This window comes from Ursus maritimus, unplaced genomic scaffold (assembly GCF_017311325.1).
Source record: "Ursus maritimus isolate PB19 unplaced genomic scaffold, ASM1731132v1 scaffold_14, whole genome shotgun sequence".
In the NCBI taxonomy this organism is placed as follows: Eukaryota; Metazoa; Chordata; class Mammalia; order Carnivora; family Ursidae; genus Ursus; species Ursus maritimus.
Genome location: NW_024423786.1, coordinates 50,266,655 through 50,281,726, shown reverse-complemented (window position 1 = coordinate 50,281,726; position 15,072 = coordinate 50,266,655). Strand labels below are relative to the sequence as shown.

General features: G+C 51.8%; 1 protein-coding gene across 1 annotated transcript in view; it reads right to left on the bottom strand.

The window, feature by feature from the left end:
• COL5A3 (collagen type V alpha 3 chain) overlaps window positions 1-15,072 on the bottom strand; it is a 35,747-nt gene that overhangs the window by 14,221 nt on the left and 6,454 nt on the right. The window contains exons 7-38 of the mRNA XM_008708137.2: window positions 13,875-13,994; window positions 13,623-13,769; window positions 12,512-12,559; window positions 12,397-12,438; window positions 12,028-12,090; window positions 11,382-11,456; window positions 11,202-11,285; window positions 10,964-11,020; window positions 10,817-10,870; window positions 10,564-10,617; window positions 9,944-9,997; window positions 9,809-9,862; window positions 9,571-9,624; window positions 9,161-9,205; window positions 9,000-9,053; window positions 8,773-8,817; window positions 8,559-8,612; window positions 8,172-8,216; window positions 7,177-7,230; window positions 7,038-7,082; window positions 6,856-6,909; window positions 5,395-5,439; window positions 5,237-5,290; window positions 4,987-5,094; window positions 4,489-4,542; window positions 2,177-2,230; window positions 1,261-1,305; window positions 968-1,021; window positions 795-839; window positions 373-426; window positions 220-273; window positions 76-129 (exon numbers count right to left, since the gene is read on the bottom strand). Of these exons, the coding sequence (XP_008706359.2) occupies window positions 76-129; window positions 220-273; window positions 373-426; window positions 795-839; window positions 968-1,021; window positions 1,261-1,305; window positions 2,177-2,230; window positions 4,489-4,542; window positions 4,987-5,094; window positions 5,237-5,290; window positions 5,395-5,439; window positions 6,856-6,909; window positions 7,038-7,082; window positions 7,177-7,230; window positions 8,172-8,216; window positions 8,559-8,612; window positions 8,773-8,817; window positions 9,000-9,053; window positions 9,161-9,205; window positions 9,571-9,624; window positions 9,809-9,862; window positions 9,944-9,997; window positions 10,564-10,617; window positions 10,817-10,870; window positions 10,964-11,020; window positions 11,202-11,285; window positions 11,382-11,456; window positions 12,028-12,090; window positions 12,397-12,438; window positions 12,512-12,559; window positions 13,623-13,769; window positions 13,875-13,994 (1,923 nt within the window). The remainder of the gene's footprint in view (window positions 1-75; window positions 130-219; window positions 274-372; window positions 427-794; window positions 840-967; window positions 1,022-1,260; window positions 1,306-2,176; window positions 2,231-4,488; window positions 4,543-4,986; window positions 5,095-5,236; window positions 5,291-5,394; window positions 5,440-6,855; window positions 6,910-7,037; window positions 7,083-7,176; window positions 7,231-8,171; window positions 8,217-8,558; window positions 8,613-8,772; window positions 8,818-8,999; window positions 9,054-9,160; window positions 9,206-9,570; window positions 9,625-9,808; window positions 9,863-9,943; window positions 9,998-10,563; window positions 10,618-10,816; window positions 10,871-10,963; window positions 11,021-11,201; window positions 11,286-11,381; window positions 11,457-12,027; window positions 12,091-12,396; window positions 12,439-12,511; window positions 12,560-13,622; window positions 13,770-13,874; window positions 13,995-15,072) is intronic.

Below are 15,072 nucleotides of genomic sequence, written 5' to 3'. Positions count from 1 at the left end.
TATCTGAGATGCGCTTCCCTCCAAATATCTCCCAACTGGTGCAAAACTGGGAAGACCTGTGGGGTCCACTCTGACCTGAGGACCCACAACGCCAGCTGGTCCAGGTGGGCCTGTCTGACCTTGGAAGCCCTGGGGAGAAAAATTAAAAAGGGTGTCACACGAGAGGAAGAACTAGAGAGCCTAATGGGGTCAGGGGTCAGAAGTCAAGAGGCCACTCACCAATTCTCCTCTCTGTCCAGGGTGCCCAGGACGCCCGTCTTTCCCCTGGGGGCCCTGGGGGACAAGGTGGGAGAGAGATGAGGCATGACTAAGAAATCTCCCCACTCCCTGGCTTCCCTCCAGGCCACCCCAAATCAGGGTGCACTCACTTACAGGGGGACCCTTCGGCCCAGGAAATCCAGGAGGGCCTTGCAGACCTCCAAGGCCCTGAAATGGGACCAGAAACCATGGCTTCATCGCTCCTGCCTGGCCGCCTGAGCCCCACATAAGGACAAGCGTACTGAGCACTTTCTGCACCCCGGGCGTGGGGCCAGACACATGACACACAGTCAGTCATTTCCTGTGTCACTGCAGCCCTCTGTGGCAGGGACTGTGGTTATTCCCATCACATAAAGGGGGAAAACGAGGCCCAGAGAGGTTGAGTGACTTGCCCAAGGTTACACAGCAGGCAAGTGGCAGAGCTGGGATTGAACTCACTCACAGCTCCTGACTTTAGAGGCTGTGTTCCTTCTACCACATCATAATGCCTCCCTACCTCCTGGGTTTGTCTCCCATCCAGAAACACACACACTCACCTTTTCTCCAGGGATCCCAGCGGCCCCATCCTGGCCCACATCGCCCTAAGACACAGTGGATAAGATTCAGGCTGCAGGACAAACCCAACTGGGAGGGCTTCCGGAAGGCCCTGGGGAGCCTGGGCCGGGGCAGGGGGGCTTCATGGGGGCCTGATCACCCACCCAGCCCGTACCTTGGGGCCTGGTTGCCCAGTGGCACCTGGCTGCCCCCTCTCTCCACGGGAGCCCTGAGTAGAAAAGAAGCAAAGATTAGAAGTGAGAGGGTAGGAGAAGCTAGGAGATGAGCCCGAGTCCTCTGGCCCCCTCCCTCTGTGATGCCTCTTTGCCCTACCAGGGACACCTACGTAACCCAAACCCTCTGCCCTCCCCACGCACGACCTCCCCCCTGCCTCTCCTCCTGCAGCCCCTCCTTCCAGCCCTGCTCCCCCCCTCCAGTCCCGGCAGAATGGGGGAACCATCTTCTTACTGGTGGTCCCCGCTCTCCTTCCAGGCCTGGCTGCCCCGCCTTCCCCTGGAAAATAAGTCAGATGAGGGGGAAGCAGAAGAAAGTTCTGATGCAAAGATCTGACACACACAAACGCATCCAGACGCAGACCCAGAAAGATGTCTGCTGCACATTTATTCACAAGCTTTCCCCCCCCTCTCTCTCACACACACACACACACACACACACCGTGCAAAGATCACAGACACCCCATTACACCTATGATTGCACCTACAGGGTCCAAACACAAGTGTGTTTGCCCACACGGATACCCACTTACGCACACTGCAGGCTACAGCAGCACACATTGGGTGACCCGCAGCCTCAGGCCCACACCCGGAGCTCCGCATGCAGTCTGTCCCTTGCACGCATGCACACTCAACGCAAACACACACACGCATGGACTCACAGGAGGACACGGTCCTCATAAGCACAGCAGTGCACAGACTTGTGTGTGTATACACCGCGTCCACTGACCCGGCGACAGTGCAGCACGCACAAGCACACACTCCTGGACACAGACACACACGCACCTGTGTGCCTATCCGCACCCTTCCACACACACGTTTACATCCACAGTCACACACTGCACGCAGGCCCGTGTCCTTGCTTACCACAGGCCCACAGGGGGCAGCACCCAGACCCCACCCAATCTATACTGAGAGGCACGTGCACACTTGCACGCACAGGCACACGTGCACGCACAGGCACACATGTAGGAATGCCAGCTGGGGACACCTACATGGGCTCTGTGCTGTGTCTGGGGGTATGTGCGCAGACAAGTGTTTCCAGGCTTAGACACAGCCACCCAGGGGCCTCCCCACTGTCCTGCAGAGCCGTACATGTCATTCTCCCAGCCAAGCTCCACCCTCTCCCCAACCCCTGGATCATGACTCACCCGCTTCCCTTTTTCTCCTAATGGTCCCGGGGGCCCGGGAAAGCCAGTAGATCCCTGAATTCAGAGAATCAGAGAGAAAAGATAGGGGTGAGAAGTGGGTGGTGAGTAAAGTTGACCCCTCACCCTTCAGCCACTCCATCCTTTCCAGAAGCTTCTTTGGTCCCTCCAGCCCCATCCTCCTCCAAGGCAGCCCTCTGTCCTCTTCCCCCTCCCTCAGCCCTTGCTCACTCCAGTCCAGCCACACTGGCCCCTCAACGCTACTCAGGCACACTGTTCACTCCTGCCTCAGGGCCTTTGCACTGGCTGCTTCCTTTGCCTAAACTGCTCTTCTCTCAGGTCCCCACAGAGGCAGCTATTCCTCATCCTTTGGGTCTCACTTAGATGTCAACTCCTTAGAGAAGTCTTCTGCCACCATCCTGACCACCACATCCTCCAAGTCACTCTCCGTCTATCACATTGTCCTATTTTGTTTTCCCAAAATATTTATCTTGAAATGACCTAGTTCATTTGCTTACTTATTCATTGTCTGTTTTCTCTGCTAGGACATGGTGCTCTGGTCTTATTCCCTTATTCCCCTCAACCTGGTATATAGTTGGAGGTTACTTGATATTTGCTAACTACCTAACTCCAGTCCATGCTGTCCTGCCTATCTTGGAGGCAACCTCCCTTCACCCAGGGGAAGACATCACCGGCTCAGCTATCCCCTCCCACCCCTCACCATGTTTTGAATCCCAGACCTACCACTAGACTAGCTGTGTGACCCTGGACAAGTGGCTTACTCTCTCTGAGCATCAGTTTCCTTATTTGTAGCCTGGGAATACCAACAATACCCCCCTCACAAGCTTTTGGTGAGGATTAAATAGGATAATGTATAGAAGGTATTTTACACAGTGTGTCACACATAGTAAGTGCTTATGACTTGTTAGCTGTCATTATTCATTCTGATAATTACTGACTGCTATGGACCAAATGTTTGTGTCCCCTCAGATTCATATGTTGAAGAATGGTATTTGGAGGTAGGACCTTTGGGAGGTAAGTAGGTCATAATGGTGGAGCCTTCACAAAGGGGATCAATGCCTTTATAAGACAGGGAGACTAGATCTCTCTCCTTCCTGTCCCTGTCTCTCTCTCCCTCCCTGTCTTCTCTCTCTCTGTCCCCCCTCCCCCACACCCCGCCATGTGAGGACACAGAGAGAAGACAGATGTCTGCAAACCAGAGAGTCCTTACCAGAATCCAACCATGCTAGCACTCTGATCTCAGACTTCCAGCATCCAAAACAGTGAGAAATAAATTTCTGTTGTCTAGGCCACCCTGTCTAAAGTGTTTTTGTTATAACAGCTAAGACACAAACCTCAACTTAACCAACACACCATGTTTTCTGTCGTGTATTGCTTGCTGCCCAAAACACATGGACTAGTCTTGGCTAAGAGGCTTTGCTCTAACTCCCGTGAGCTCCTGCTCCAATCGACTGCGTTCTATTCTTAGGTATGGTGCCTTGAGTTTATTCCCAAATCTGTTTATGTCAGTTGCCCTCGCTATTGGAGTCATGTGATTTAATGAAAGTTTACAACAACTGATGGAATGCAGAAAGGAAAAGAAAGACGTCTACCAAACCTTAGTTAAATGGAAAAGACTCAATAAAAAGGGAAGTCACTAAAAAAAGTCACGTCAAATGAAGCATGCACAAGATAACTGCCAGATGGAGATGACAAAAGTGTGGGACTCTGGAAGGATTCTGCACTCCAATTTCTTCCCAAGTGTCTAAGTTTCTGTTCCACTTATATAAACCCAAACTATAAATCTTCAGTGATGTAATGTGGGTGTGGTTTAGGCAGAAAGACATATCTAATCAGCAGCTTCATCCACCAAAAAATTGGCAAATAAATGTACATTTTTATATAAGTACATTTTATTGTAAGTTATAATTCAAGATATGTAAGATATGCATTTTTTGTGATTCTCCTCCTTACTTGGCTTGATCTGAACCACCTCAATCACACCAAATAAGAAGGATCCTATAGTTTTATTATCAAAATTATCCATGTTATTATAATCAAATTGATGAGATAAAGACTACTGGTATCTCCACTTTACAACAAAGCAAGAGAGCTCACAAGACTTGTCCAAGGTTACTTAGCAGGTAAGGAGTGGGTATTTGAACCCAAGTCTGATACCAAAGCTCACATCTTATGCTGTTTCTTAGTGACCAGGGGGTGGACAGCTCACTCCCCTAGACCACAACCTGGACTTCCAGATGTTAATCAATCTCTGAATGCTGCCTTTGCCCACCCCCAACCCCTTAGCTTCTTACCTTAGGGCCTGGACGTCCTGGGTAACCTGGGAGACCTGGCACCCCAAGCTTGCCCTGCAGAGAAATTATGGGACAGACATCAGAAATTACAACCTGAAGAACAGAAAAGAAAGGGCAGGATGACTGGGGCATGATGACGGGGGCAACAGGGTGAGATTCAGGGAAACACGAGTTTAAGTCTTGGCTTTTGCCTGCTAGGGGTATGTCTCTGGGCAACTCGTTCTATTTTATTCTGTCCCAAATCTCAGTTTCCTTGTCTGTAAAATGGGGATAAAAATGCCTGCTGCCTGTGGTGGTTATGGGGATAAAAATCAGATACTGTGTGTGAGATTGCTCCATAATGCTGAGTTAAGGAATTAGAGATGCTAAGTGTGGTAGCAGCCTCCTGAGGTTGGAGATTAAAGAGCCAAGGGCAGAAGGCAAAGGGCCAGGGAACATCTTGGCTGCAGGATGGGAAGTTGTAGAGTTGACTGGAGAGGGTGACCAAGGTCCATTCACCTTCTCCCCAGCTGAGCCTGGGGGACCCTCCTTGCCAGCCAGCCCCTCCTGCCCCTTCAGCCCTTCCGGACCATCCTCTCCCCGGGGACCGGGGGGGCCGGGGAGCCCCTGGAATAGAAAGGAGGTATCAGACCCTGTGTCACTCCTGTTCCCTCCAGCTCCCTGTCTTAGCCCCGGCGCCCTCCCCTCCCCCACTACCTTCCCCAAGCGCCCCAGAACCACTAGATCCCTCATCTGGAAGTTATCTTACCCGATCTCCTTTAAGCCCCCCATCGCCCTTGAAGCCAGGGAAGCCATCCTCTCCCTGCGTGGGAGAGAGTGCAGAGGTCAGAGGTCAGGGCTTCTGGGAAGGGATACAAAGTCCCATTACTAGGGTTCCCCCTAACCAGGAACCTCCGCCCTTCTCACCTTCTCTCCTTTCTCCCCCTGGTGGCCCCGGTTGCCAGAGGTGCCCTGAAAAATGAAAAAGATCTCAAGTCCCTCCCCTGCTTAAGGAGAGCCCTCCGAATCAGTCCCCTGCCTCGAAACAGTCAGGACAGTCCCAAAAGGATACTGAACAAGAGTGGAAGGGGACAGCCTTAGAGGAAATGACCTTTCTCCAAAGCCTGCTAGAGTGGTGTGCAAGAGGCTGCCTCCCCACCCCTCTTCCCACTGGCAGCCTCCCAGGGTCATCTGTGTGGGGGTGTGCAGGGAAGGCCAAATTTCCGAGTAATTGATTCCAATCTCCCGGGGACACTGTGTCCACAGTTCCTTCTGGCAGGAGAAAGTGGATGAACATTCCAGGCCCCAGTCTCATTCTAAAGGCAAAGGAATGTTCCCCATTGTGCTGGCTACAATGCGACTCTGTGCCTGGCAACAAGGCGAGTCTGTGCTTAGCTACAGCAAGGCTGCTCAGTCCAAGCCCAGGTGCCCAAACCCTGCGCTTGGTTGCAATGAAAAGTGCACTTGGCTACAATGTGACTGAGCCCAGAGACGATAATGAAATTTCATTTGGATACAACATAACTGTGTTTTGAGAATCGCACAACTGTCTCCAGCCACAGAGAGACACAATGTAACTGAGCTCAATGACTATAATGAAGTTGTACTTAAATACAACATAACTGTTTTGACAATAGCATGACTATCTCCAGCCACAAGGGGATTCACTTGACCACAATGTAACCAAGCGAGGGCTACCATGATTCTCTGACCCTGGATACAATGCTACAATGTAACAGGACTCAGTTACAACATACGCTTCAACTATGTAACTATGCCTGGTTACAACGTAACTCTGAGTTTGGCCACCCCCAGGACTCAGTGGCTAACCACAAGATAGCCACCTCCTTGGTTATAGTATAACTGAGCTTGCCCACAATGCAAAATGTGACGAGCTGCCTCTTGGATACCACCAAACTCTGTTCTTAGACCACAGGTACCACTCTTGGCTACAATGTAACTGGACTCATATTAGATGTGAATTCCAATGTCCCTGCCCTTGGTCAACAGTATAGCTCTTGGCTTATCCCAGCATTTCTGTGCTTAAGGATCACAGGGCTCTGGGTTTGGGTGAAAACCCAGCTGTCTGCTTCACCATGGTGTGCTGACCTGGACTGTGTTTACAATGAAATGGGTCCAGCCTCTGATGGGCCTAACCATTCTCAACTACAGACGACAATTACACTGCAATACTTCCCTTTGGCTGATCAGCTCCAAGTAACGCACACACGTCTACATATTGTCACTCAGATTGAAACCCCATTCCCACCACACCTCTCCTGGCAGACTGATACCTCTCACCACACATGCACACGTTTCTCACAAATCTGGTTCCCCAGATCCAATGCCAAAGACTCATCCTATTTGAAGGCTCCAAGTATCACGTACCTTCACACCCCGAGGTCCAGGATAGCCCGGAGGTCCTGCTGACCCTTGTGGACCCTGAGATGGAGATCAGATCAGTGCCATCCTGTTCTTCCCCCTCGTGTTCCCAGCGCCCTCATCTGTCTCTTCATGAACCCTGACTATCAACCCTCATCCCCAACCCAGTCTCTCTGCAGGCCACTCACCTGGGCCCCTTTCTCCCCCGTGGGGCCCTCATGGCCTGGGTGACCCTGGGGAAAGAAGTTGTCAGAGACTGAGATTTGCCATCCAAATTCCCAAGCCTCCCACTTCTCCTTCCTCCTTCTGCCGGCACCCAGCTCTCACCGGAGGGCCATCAGATCCTGGAATGCCTGGAATTCCTGGGTTTCCAGGGGGACCCTGAAAGAAGATGAACAGTAGGCAGAGACGGAGGGTCTCAGAGTCTAGTATCCCACCAGGAACAGCCTTACTCAGACAAGCAGCTACTCAAGGTCACAGGACAAGCATATCCCACAGGCTAGGAAATCTTTCCCTATTTCTGCCCAGACTTGCTGTGTGACCCTGGGCAAGCCCCCTTCCCTCTCTGAGCCTCAGAAATCCTCCATCTCTGGGAGATTTGGGACAAGGGAGGTTAAAACAGTGTGTGGGACAACTCCCCAGCCACATCCTTTTCTTCAGAAGTGCCTTGTCTTCATCTGAAGAGAGGTGGGCCCAGGCAGACATGAGGTGACCCCCTATGTTCTACAAATAGTGGATAGGTCTGGAAGTGGGCACTGTGACTCAACTAGGCCAATCAGATTTCCTTCCGAAATTCTGAGGTAAGCAACAACTCACTTTGTAGAAACTATGATCAGATGAATTTGGGTAAAGAAACTATAAGGTCAAGAGGAGCTGGGGACTGAAATTGTGATTAAAGCAGCACAAAATCATGTAGAAATGGAACTTGGGGGTGAGGACAGACTAGGATATGTGCAGAAAGAAGCCTATCTGCTGGGGAGATGGAACAGATGTGCCCAGGAATAAAGATGTCACCACAGGGCCCCAGAGAAAGGGCTTTCCTGGACCATGGGTCCTGCTAATATTCCCGATGACTGGCACCTGTGGGTTCCCCTACATCCTGAGAATATCCCCTTATGTGACCTAGCTTCGGAGGATTTCTGTTTCTCCCAACCAACCCTTCCCCAACAATGATATTTTTTAAACTCTGGGCTTATTTAAGGAATGTTGCAATTTACTATTACCCAGGGCTAATAAAAGGGTCCTGGTGGGAAGCTTTTCCTGCAGACAGAGTTGAAGGAAGAAGACAGGAGAGGGTGGTGGTACGTGGGGCTGTCACTCACCTTCTCCCCAGGAGTGCCAATGGGTCCCTGAGGGCCAGGGATTCCCTGGGGACATAAAAAAAGAAGGTGAAGGTGGGACGTCCGGGTGGCTCAGTTGGTTAGGCGACCAACTCTTGACTTTGGTTCAGGTCATGATCTCAGGGTTATGGGATTGAGTCCTGCATCAGGCTCCATGCTGAGCATGGAGCCTACTTAAGATTGTCTCTCTCTCTCTCTCTCTCTCTCTCTCTCCCTCTCTGCCCCTCCCCTGCTTGCTCTCTCTAAGAAAAGGGATGAAGAAAAGTATGAGAAATGGGTAGTGAGCTGGGAAGTGGAAAGGCTGGGAGTGGTCTATGACCTTGGCTGACTACTGCCACCCCCCCAGTTATTGAAAATGATAGCTCAAACCTGGGACCCGGGATTTCCCTGCTGTCCTGGAGGGCCTGGTTCTCCTGGAGGACCCTGGGGAGAAAGGGGAGGTGCTGTGAAGCTGGAAGGGATCACGGTGTTGAAGTGTCAGCGAAGTTGAAATGGGGGTCATGGGAGTGGACAGGGACGTGGATGGATGATCAGAGGGTCAGGGCACCAGAAAGCGTTAGGGGTCAGAAGGCAGAACACATACCACATTTCCTTTGGCCCCTGGAGCACCATCAATTCCAACTACACCCTGGGGGAGGAGAGGGTGTGAGACCCGGGCAGAGACCACACAGGAGCCTGAGTCTGAGACACCGAGAGGCGCAGGTGGAAAGATGAGCGGGCAGAGAAACCAGGTAACGGAAATGGACACGCAGAGGGGACAGAGGTGAGAAAAGGACAAGTAGGGATGTGGACAGATAGTGACATTCTCACCGGACGTCCCAGGGGACCAGGGGAGCCTCTAGGGCCGATCAGTCCTCGGGGGCCCTGCAAGGAGGTAGGAGCATTATTCCAGCATCGCTGTTCTGAGGCCCCATGAATTGTGACTCCCTCCCCTGTTCCAGGTAAATGGTCCAGAGGTCCCTGATACTCACTGGCTCCCCAGCCTGGCCAGTGGGCCCCGGAGGTCCTTCTGCTCCCTGTGGGAAAGCGTTCATCACTTGGTGAGGGGGGAGAAGAAACACGCAGGAAACCACCTTCCCTCATCTGGACAGACTCTTCCAGGGGATCCCAGAGTCAGAGCTTGAGGCAGTAACCAACAGACTGAGCACACGTGATTCAGTCCAGGCCCCTGACCCCAATCCTGGGCCTGCAATCCTGAGTCTCACCTACTAATTCTGGTACGAGCCCCCAGCTCTCAGTCTATCTTTTGGAGCCCCACCGAGGTTCCTGACCCTCCAGCACAGACTCTCACCTCTCATCCTGTCCCCTGAATACTCTATTCCTCTCTAACCCTCATTCTGGCTTTCTAGCTTCTAGACCATTCTCTCTCTTCCAAACTTACCTTCTCACCATCCTCTCCTGGGGGGCCAGGTTGCCCCACATGGCCAAAGTCACCCTGGAGTTGGGAACAGAGGGGAGTTCAGAGTGGAAATGTGGGGATAGAGACCAGCCCCCGAGGAAAGGAAATGAGTCACAAGGGATGAGGGCTCACACAGGGATGGAGGCTCTGATGCTGGGGGTGGAGAGAGTGCTATGAATATCAGGAGGCTTGATGTGGGGGAGAGGCCTCACACACTCACCCTTTGGCCCTTCTCTCCAGGCAGTCCTGGCAGGCCATCAAAACCCCGATCACCCTGCACAAAGAGACACCACCTGAGCCCTGAATCCTTGACCTAACAGTCCCTCCAAGTCCCAATCCTGACCTTATCACCTACCTTAGGTCCTGTGTCCCCTGGGAGGCCCCGAGCCCCATCTGCTCCAGAACGGCCCTATCAGGGAGGTGACAGCATCAAGATACCTATTACTATTTGTTGAGTACTTTTCTCATGCAGAATCCTGGGGGATTCTCTGTGTACCAGTTTAATCTCCCAAATACATCTGAAACCTCTCCATTATTCTTTATCTCCAGGCCCTTTGTTCTAGTCCATGTCACCACCATCACAAAAATCAAAATCCTCGGTCTCCATTAAACGTCCAGCTTGTGTTCCTCATTGCATTTAGAACTGTCCGGAATTATCTTGTTCATCATCTCCCTCAGTGCACCAGTCTTTTCTTCTGCACGTGCTGTTCCCTCTACTTAGAATACCATTCCTCTCCTGTTTACCTGGTTATACCTCAGATCTCAGCTCAAGCATCATTCCATCTAGAAAGTCCTCCTTGACTCTGTGACCTAGCCAGATACTTTTGTGCGACTCTCAGTAGAGCTGCCATTCTCTGTCCTCAATGCTCTTATTCCACCAATGACACCAGCAGACCCTGGGGGCATGGAGCCAAGGCTCATGGTGCATGTTGAGGGATGGATGAGAGATGACCTAAAGACCTACAACTTACTTACCATCTTTCCTTCCCGGCCAGGGGGCCCAAGAGGTCCCTGAAGGCCTCGGGGACCCTAAAAGAGAAAAACAAAGGAGGAAGAAAAAGGAGAATAAGAAGGAGGAAGGACTTATTTTAAATCATTCTCTAGGGAGAGCAGTAATTGCAAAGGTATCCTCAGCCCCTTTGTCATTGTCCTCAAATAGCACTTTATCCTGTGGCTCTGGGAGAAGACCCTTCCCATCCAATCCCGTCCCCATCCCCACCAGTCTCACCTGTGGCCCCATTTCTCCCATCTCTCCTTTCTGACCCGGATACCCAGGAAGACCCTTGGAGGAAAGAGAGATGAGGTAATGGAGTTGGAGGGAGGTTCCCCCCTCCACTGAGGTATCGCCCCTCCTCCATACAGACTCCTTACTCACCACAGGGCCTGGGCGCCCAGTGAGCCCTACTGGGCCAGGGGGACCTTTCATAGACAGCTGGAAAGATGGAGGGGAACAGAACTTCAGGTCTCCCAAAAATCCCAACACCCTCCCAAAAGGCATCTTCAGGAGACAAATATCCACTGCCACCTGACTAGCCTTCATTATCTCCCACCTCTGTCCCTCTCTCAATGTCCTCCCATTACCCCCTGTTGGTTCTTGATTATCCTCTACTTACCTGAGCCTGTTGCAGTACTGCCTGAGCCTGGGCTTGCTGGAAGGAGACTGGGGGTCCTTTGAGGGAGCTGCTTGCAAACTGGAACTAGGGGGCAGCTACTCATGAGAGGAGTCCAAGGAGAGGCCCCCTCCTGGGTCAGGACTGAACCCCCAAGGATATGCCACCCTATCTCCCTCTTACCGGCATCATGATTACAGTGCCTGGTAGACCCCGGATCCCATCGATGCCAGGGACTCCTGGAAGGCCAGCAGGACCCTGAGAGAGGGAAAGACATAGAGGGGGATGGACACAGAGAGATAGACAGAGACAGAGATGAGAGAGATAGAGAGGGAGAGGGGAGAGAGACACAGAAAGATGGAGGCAGGGAGAGTGAGAAAGAGAGTAGGCAAAAGAAAGACAGAAAGAGGGAGGGAGAGTCATAAAAAGTGGCAGAAATGGAAAGACAGAGAAGACAGAGGTAGAGAGATGGAGAGAAAAAGGCAGGGAAAGACAGACAGAGAGAAGAGAGAAAGATGGGGAGGTAGAGGAATGGCAGCAGGTGAAAGAGAGAGAGACAGAGACAGAGGGAGAAAGACAGAAATTAAAGACACTCAGGGACAGAGACAGATGGAAGAGAAAACCAGGTGAAGGCCCCCAGAGAAAGAAGACAGGTGACAATTCACAGATGGGGAGAGAGATGAGCAGGTAAGGTCAATGCCAGCTTCAGCATGATGTCCTCAGTCCCTGCCTCTCAGATCCATGTTCAGACATACAAGTTCCCAACTTCCGCTTCACAGCCTGAAACCTCACACCCCCAGAAGGATATAACCCAGAGGGAGTTTCTTACCGGTAGGCCAGGGTCTCCAGGGAATCCTGGGGGGCCAGGAGGGCCTGAGGGGCCAACCACCCCCTGTTGGGGACAGAGGAACAGAAGTCATAAGACGTGCAAAGCTTGAGCCAAGCCAACTTCTAACCCACCACTGACCCTGACCCCATACAGATCTCCTTACCCATCACTGAGCCATCCCTGGCCCCTCAATACCATACTGACCCACATCAACCCTCCCACCTTACATCCCCACCCCCATTTTGACTCATCCTATGAGCTGCAAACCATATCTAATGATATGACAACGTTATACCCCAACCCTCCACCAGGGGTTCAAACACCCCAACTAGAAGAGAAAGGAAGAGAGGGAATGCAACCATGACTCACTCGGGGTCCTGGGGCTCCTGGAGGTCCCTCAAACTGCTGTCCCTGAGGGAGAAATGAGTGTGACCCCCATCCTAGCCCACACTCCTCCACCTCCTCCTAGCCCCAAGCCCCTCACCTGTTCAATCACTGCTGGTTCTCCTTTTGCTCCCTTCTCTCCAGCACCCTGGGACAGGGGAACGAAGAGAAAAGAGATGTGAGTCCTGGCCACGGTCAAGGAGGAGAGTGTGGACTTTGGAGCGTGCTGTAAGGTCCTAATCCTGGAGCTGCCTCTCACTAGTTGAGTGATAGGGAGCAACTTATTCAACTCCTATGGCCTCACCTGCAGAGGTGAATGATAATTGTATATAATTGTATATAATATCCCATGGGAAGAAGAATAAATTAAAACAATGGTTAGTACAAAACAAGCACTCAGGGTAAGTTGGCTATGATTATTCCCCTCCTCCCTTGTCCAACACCAAGGCTAGAACTTGGGCCCCTTCCCTGTATGCACTATTTTCCTAAGCAATCTTATCCAATCCCTTGGCTAAAGGCAGCACCACTCTGCTGTTGATTTCCAAGTCTTTATCGCCAGCCTAGACCATGTCCCTTGAACTCCAGAATCTTCTAACCAGTCACCCACTTGACATCTCCATTTGGATGCCCAGCAGGGGTTGCCAATTAAGCACATACAGAATGAGATCCTTGAGACTTTCCACCTGCTCTTCCTTTAGGCTTCCCCATTTTCCTCAAAGGCGTCACCATGCATCTACCAAGACATCTTTGCATCTTTCTCCATGTCCAGTAGCAAGAGCAAAATGGAGCATGGTCCAAATCGGTCCACTTCTCTCTATCCCCACTGCCACCACCCTCATCCAGGTCACCAGGCTGTTGTTGCACAGACCACTGGTTTCCCTGCTGCCCCTCTGGCTCCCCCTACAGTCCAAATGCTGTTCAGCAGCCAGACGGAGCTTTTAAAGCTTCAAATCAAGACCATGCTCCATTTCAAGTGGCTTCTCACCATGCTTGGACTAAAAGCCAAACGCACCATCCTACCCACAGAGCCATCCATTAGCACAGTTCCTGTCACATTAGCATCCTGCTAATATTTGTCAACTACAGTGGGGTAGTGGGAAGGCATTCTAGGCAAGATCAAAAGAAGGCAAAAGAAAATGTGGTATGTGGCTCCAGGCAGAAGTCCCTGCCACCCCGCACCCCCCCCCTATAATCCAAACCCTCATACTCACAGGAAAGATCTGAAATTGAGTCTGTGATGGCAGTTCTGCTGCCCAGAAGTCAGGGCCCATGGTGGGGCCACTTCCTTCTTTGTCCTCGTTGGCTAACTTAGTCTCCAGGGTCCTTAGTTCGGTTCCATTGTCAGGGTCCAGGCCTGCCTGAGGACATTGGGACAGACCAAAGTTTGCTCCTGGCCTCCACATTGTCTGCCACCACCATTGCTCCAGGACTTTCCCTTCCAGCCCCAGCCACTTCCCACTGACCTCTAGCATGGTGACATTGCGGCCAATGGTCACAGTAGTGGTGATGACCAAAGGTGTAGGAGTCGGAGTCGGAGGCAGAGTTGAAGCTGGCGTCTCTGTTTTGGGGATGTCGGTGGAGGTCTGCAACAGGGACAGGAGTATCGGGTCTGGGTCATTCCAATAAAGACAAAAAGAGAAGACAGGCTCTGCCCCCCAGGAGTGCCTAGTCTGGGGAGGGGAACAAAGGAGGATTCCCAAAAAACACCAGGGGAGTGTAAGGTAGGGGGCTCGCCAGTGGATGCAAACGTGTGCTGGCTAGACCAGAACAGCCAGCAGGGGGAGGCCTCTTGCATGGAAGAGGAGAAAGTCTGGGCCAGGTCTGGGAGACCTGGAAGGCAGAGCGGGGCTGGGGCCAGAGCCCAGGGATCAGAGTCAAGGTCCAGAACTCAGGGCCAGACTTCTGGAAGCCTATCCTATGTGTCTTCTCCCAAGGCAGAGCTCAGCGGTCAGCCAGGCAGGCCACAATCAGAAAGACTTGGACAGCTGCAGAGGAATTTGGTCAAGGGCACAAAGAGGGTTGGTAGAGGCCCAGGTGAGGGGCTGGGGCTGAGGGGTTCTTTTTCTGGGCCTGGTGATCACTTCTTTCTCTCCACTTATCCTGAGAACAGATGTAGTGCAACCAATGACTCTCCCCCAACCAGGGACCTCAGCCAATGGCCTGCACCAAGGATGCCTACCCAGTGACCCACCAGCTAATGATCCCCTATTAATGGCCTCCAATTATTCCTACAACCAGTGACCCATTAGTAACTCCAGTAACCCCAATTAATGATCCCCATCAATAACCCCTGACTAATGATCCCCACTAAGGGACTTAACCAATGACCCCTCCAACTAATAACTCATATCACTGGCCTCACAGCAGTTATTCCCATAACCAGTGACAAATCAGTTGTCCCCTAGTCAATGACTCCAACTAGTTATTCTTCCATCCAGTGACCTCCCCAACCAATGACCCTAACCCATGACCTCCTCTGCAATAAGCACTAGCTAGTGGTCCCTCAACTAATAAGCCCTACCAGTGACCCTTAATCAATTATTCCCCTAACCAGTGATCCTCCAACAATGAATACCCATGAGTGAGCCCAATTATTGCTCCCCAACCAATGACCCCCAAACAGTAATTTCACTAACCAATGACCCATCAATGACTTCCCAA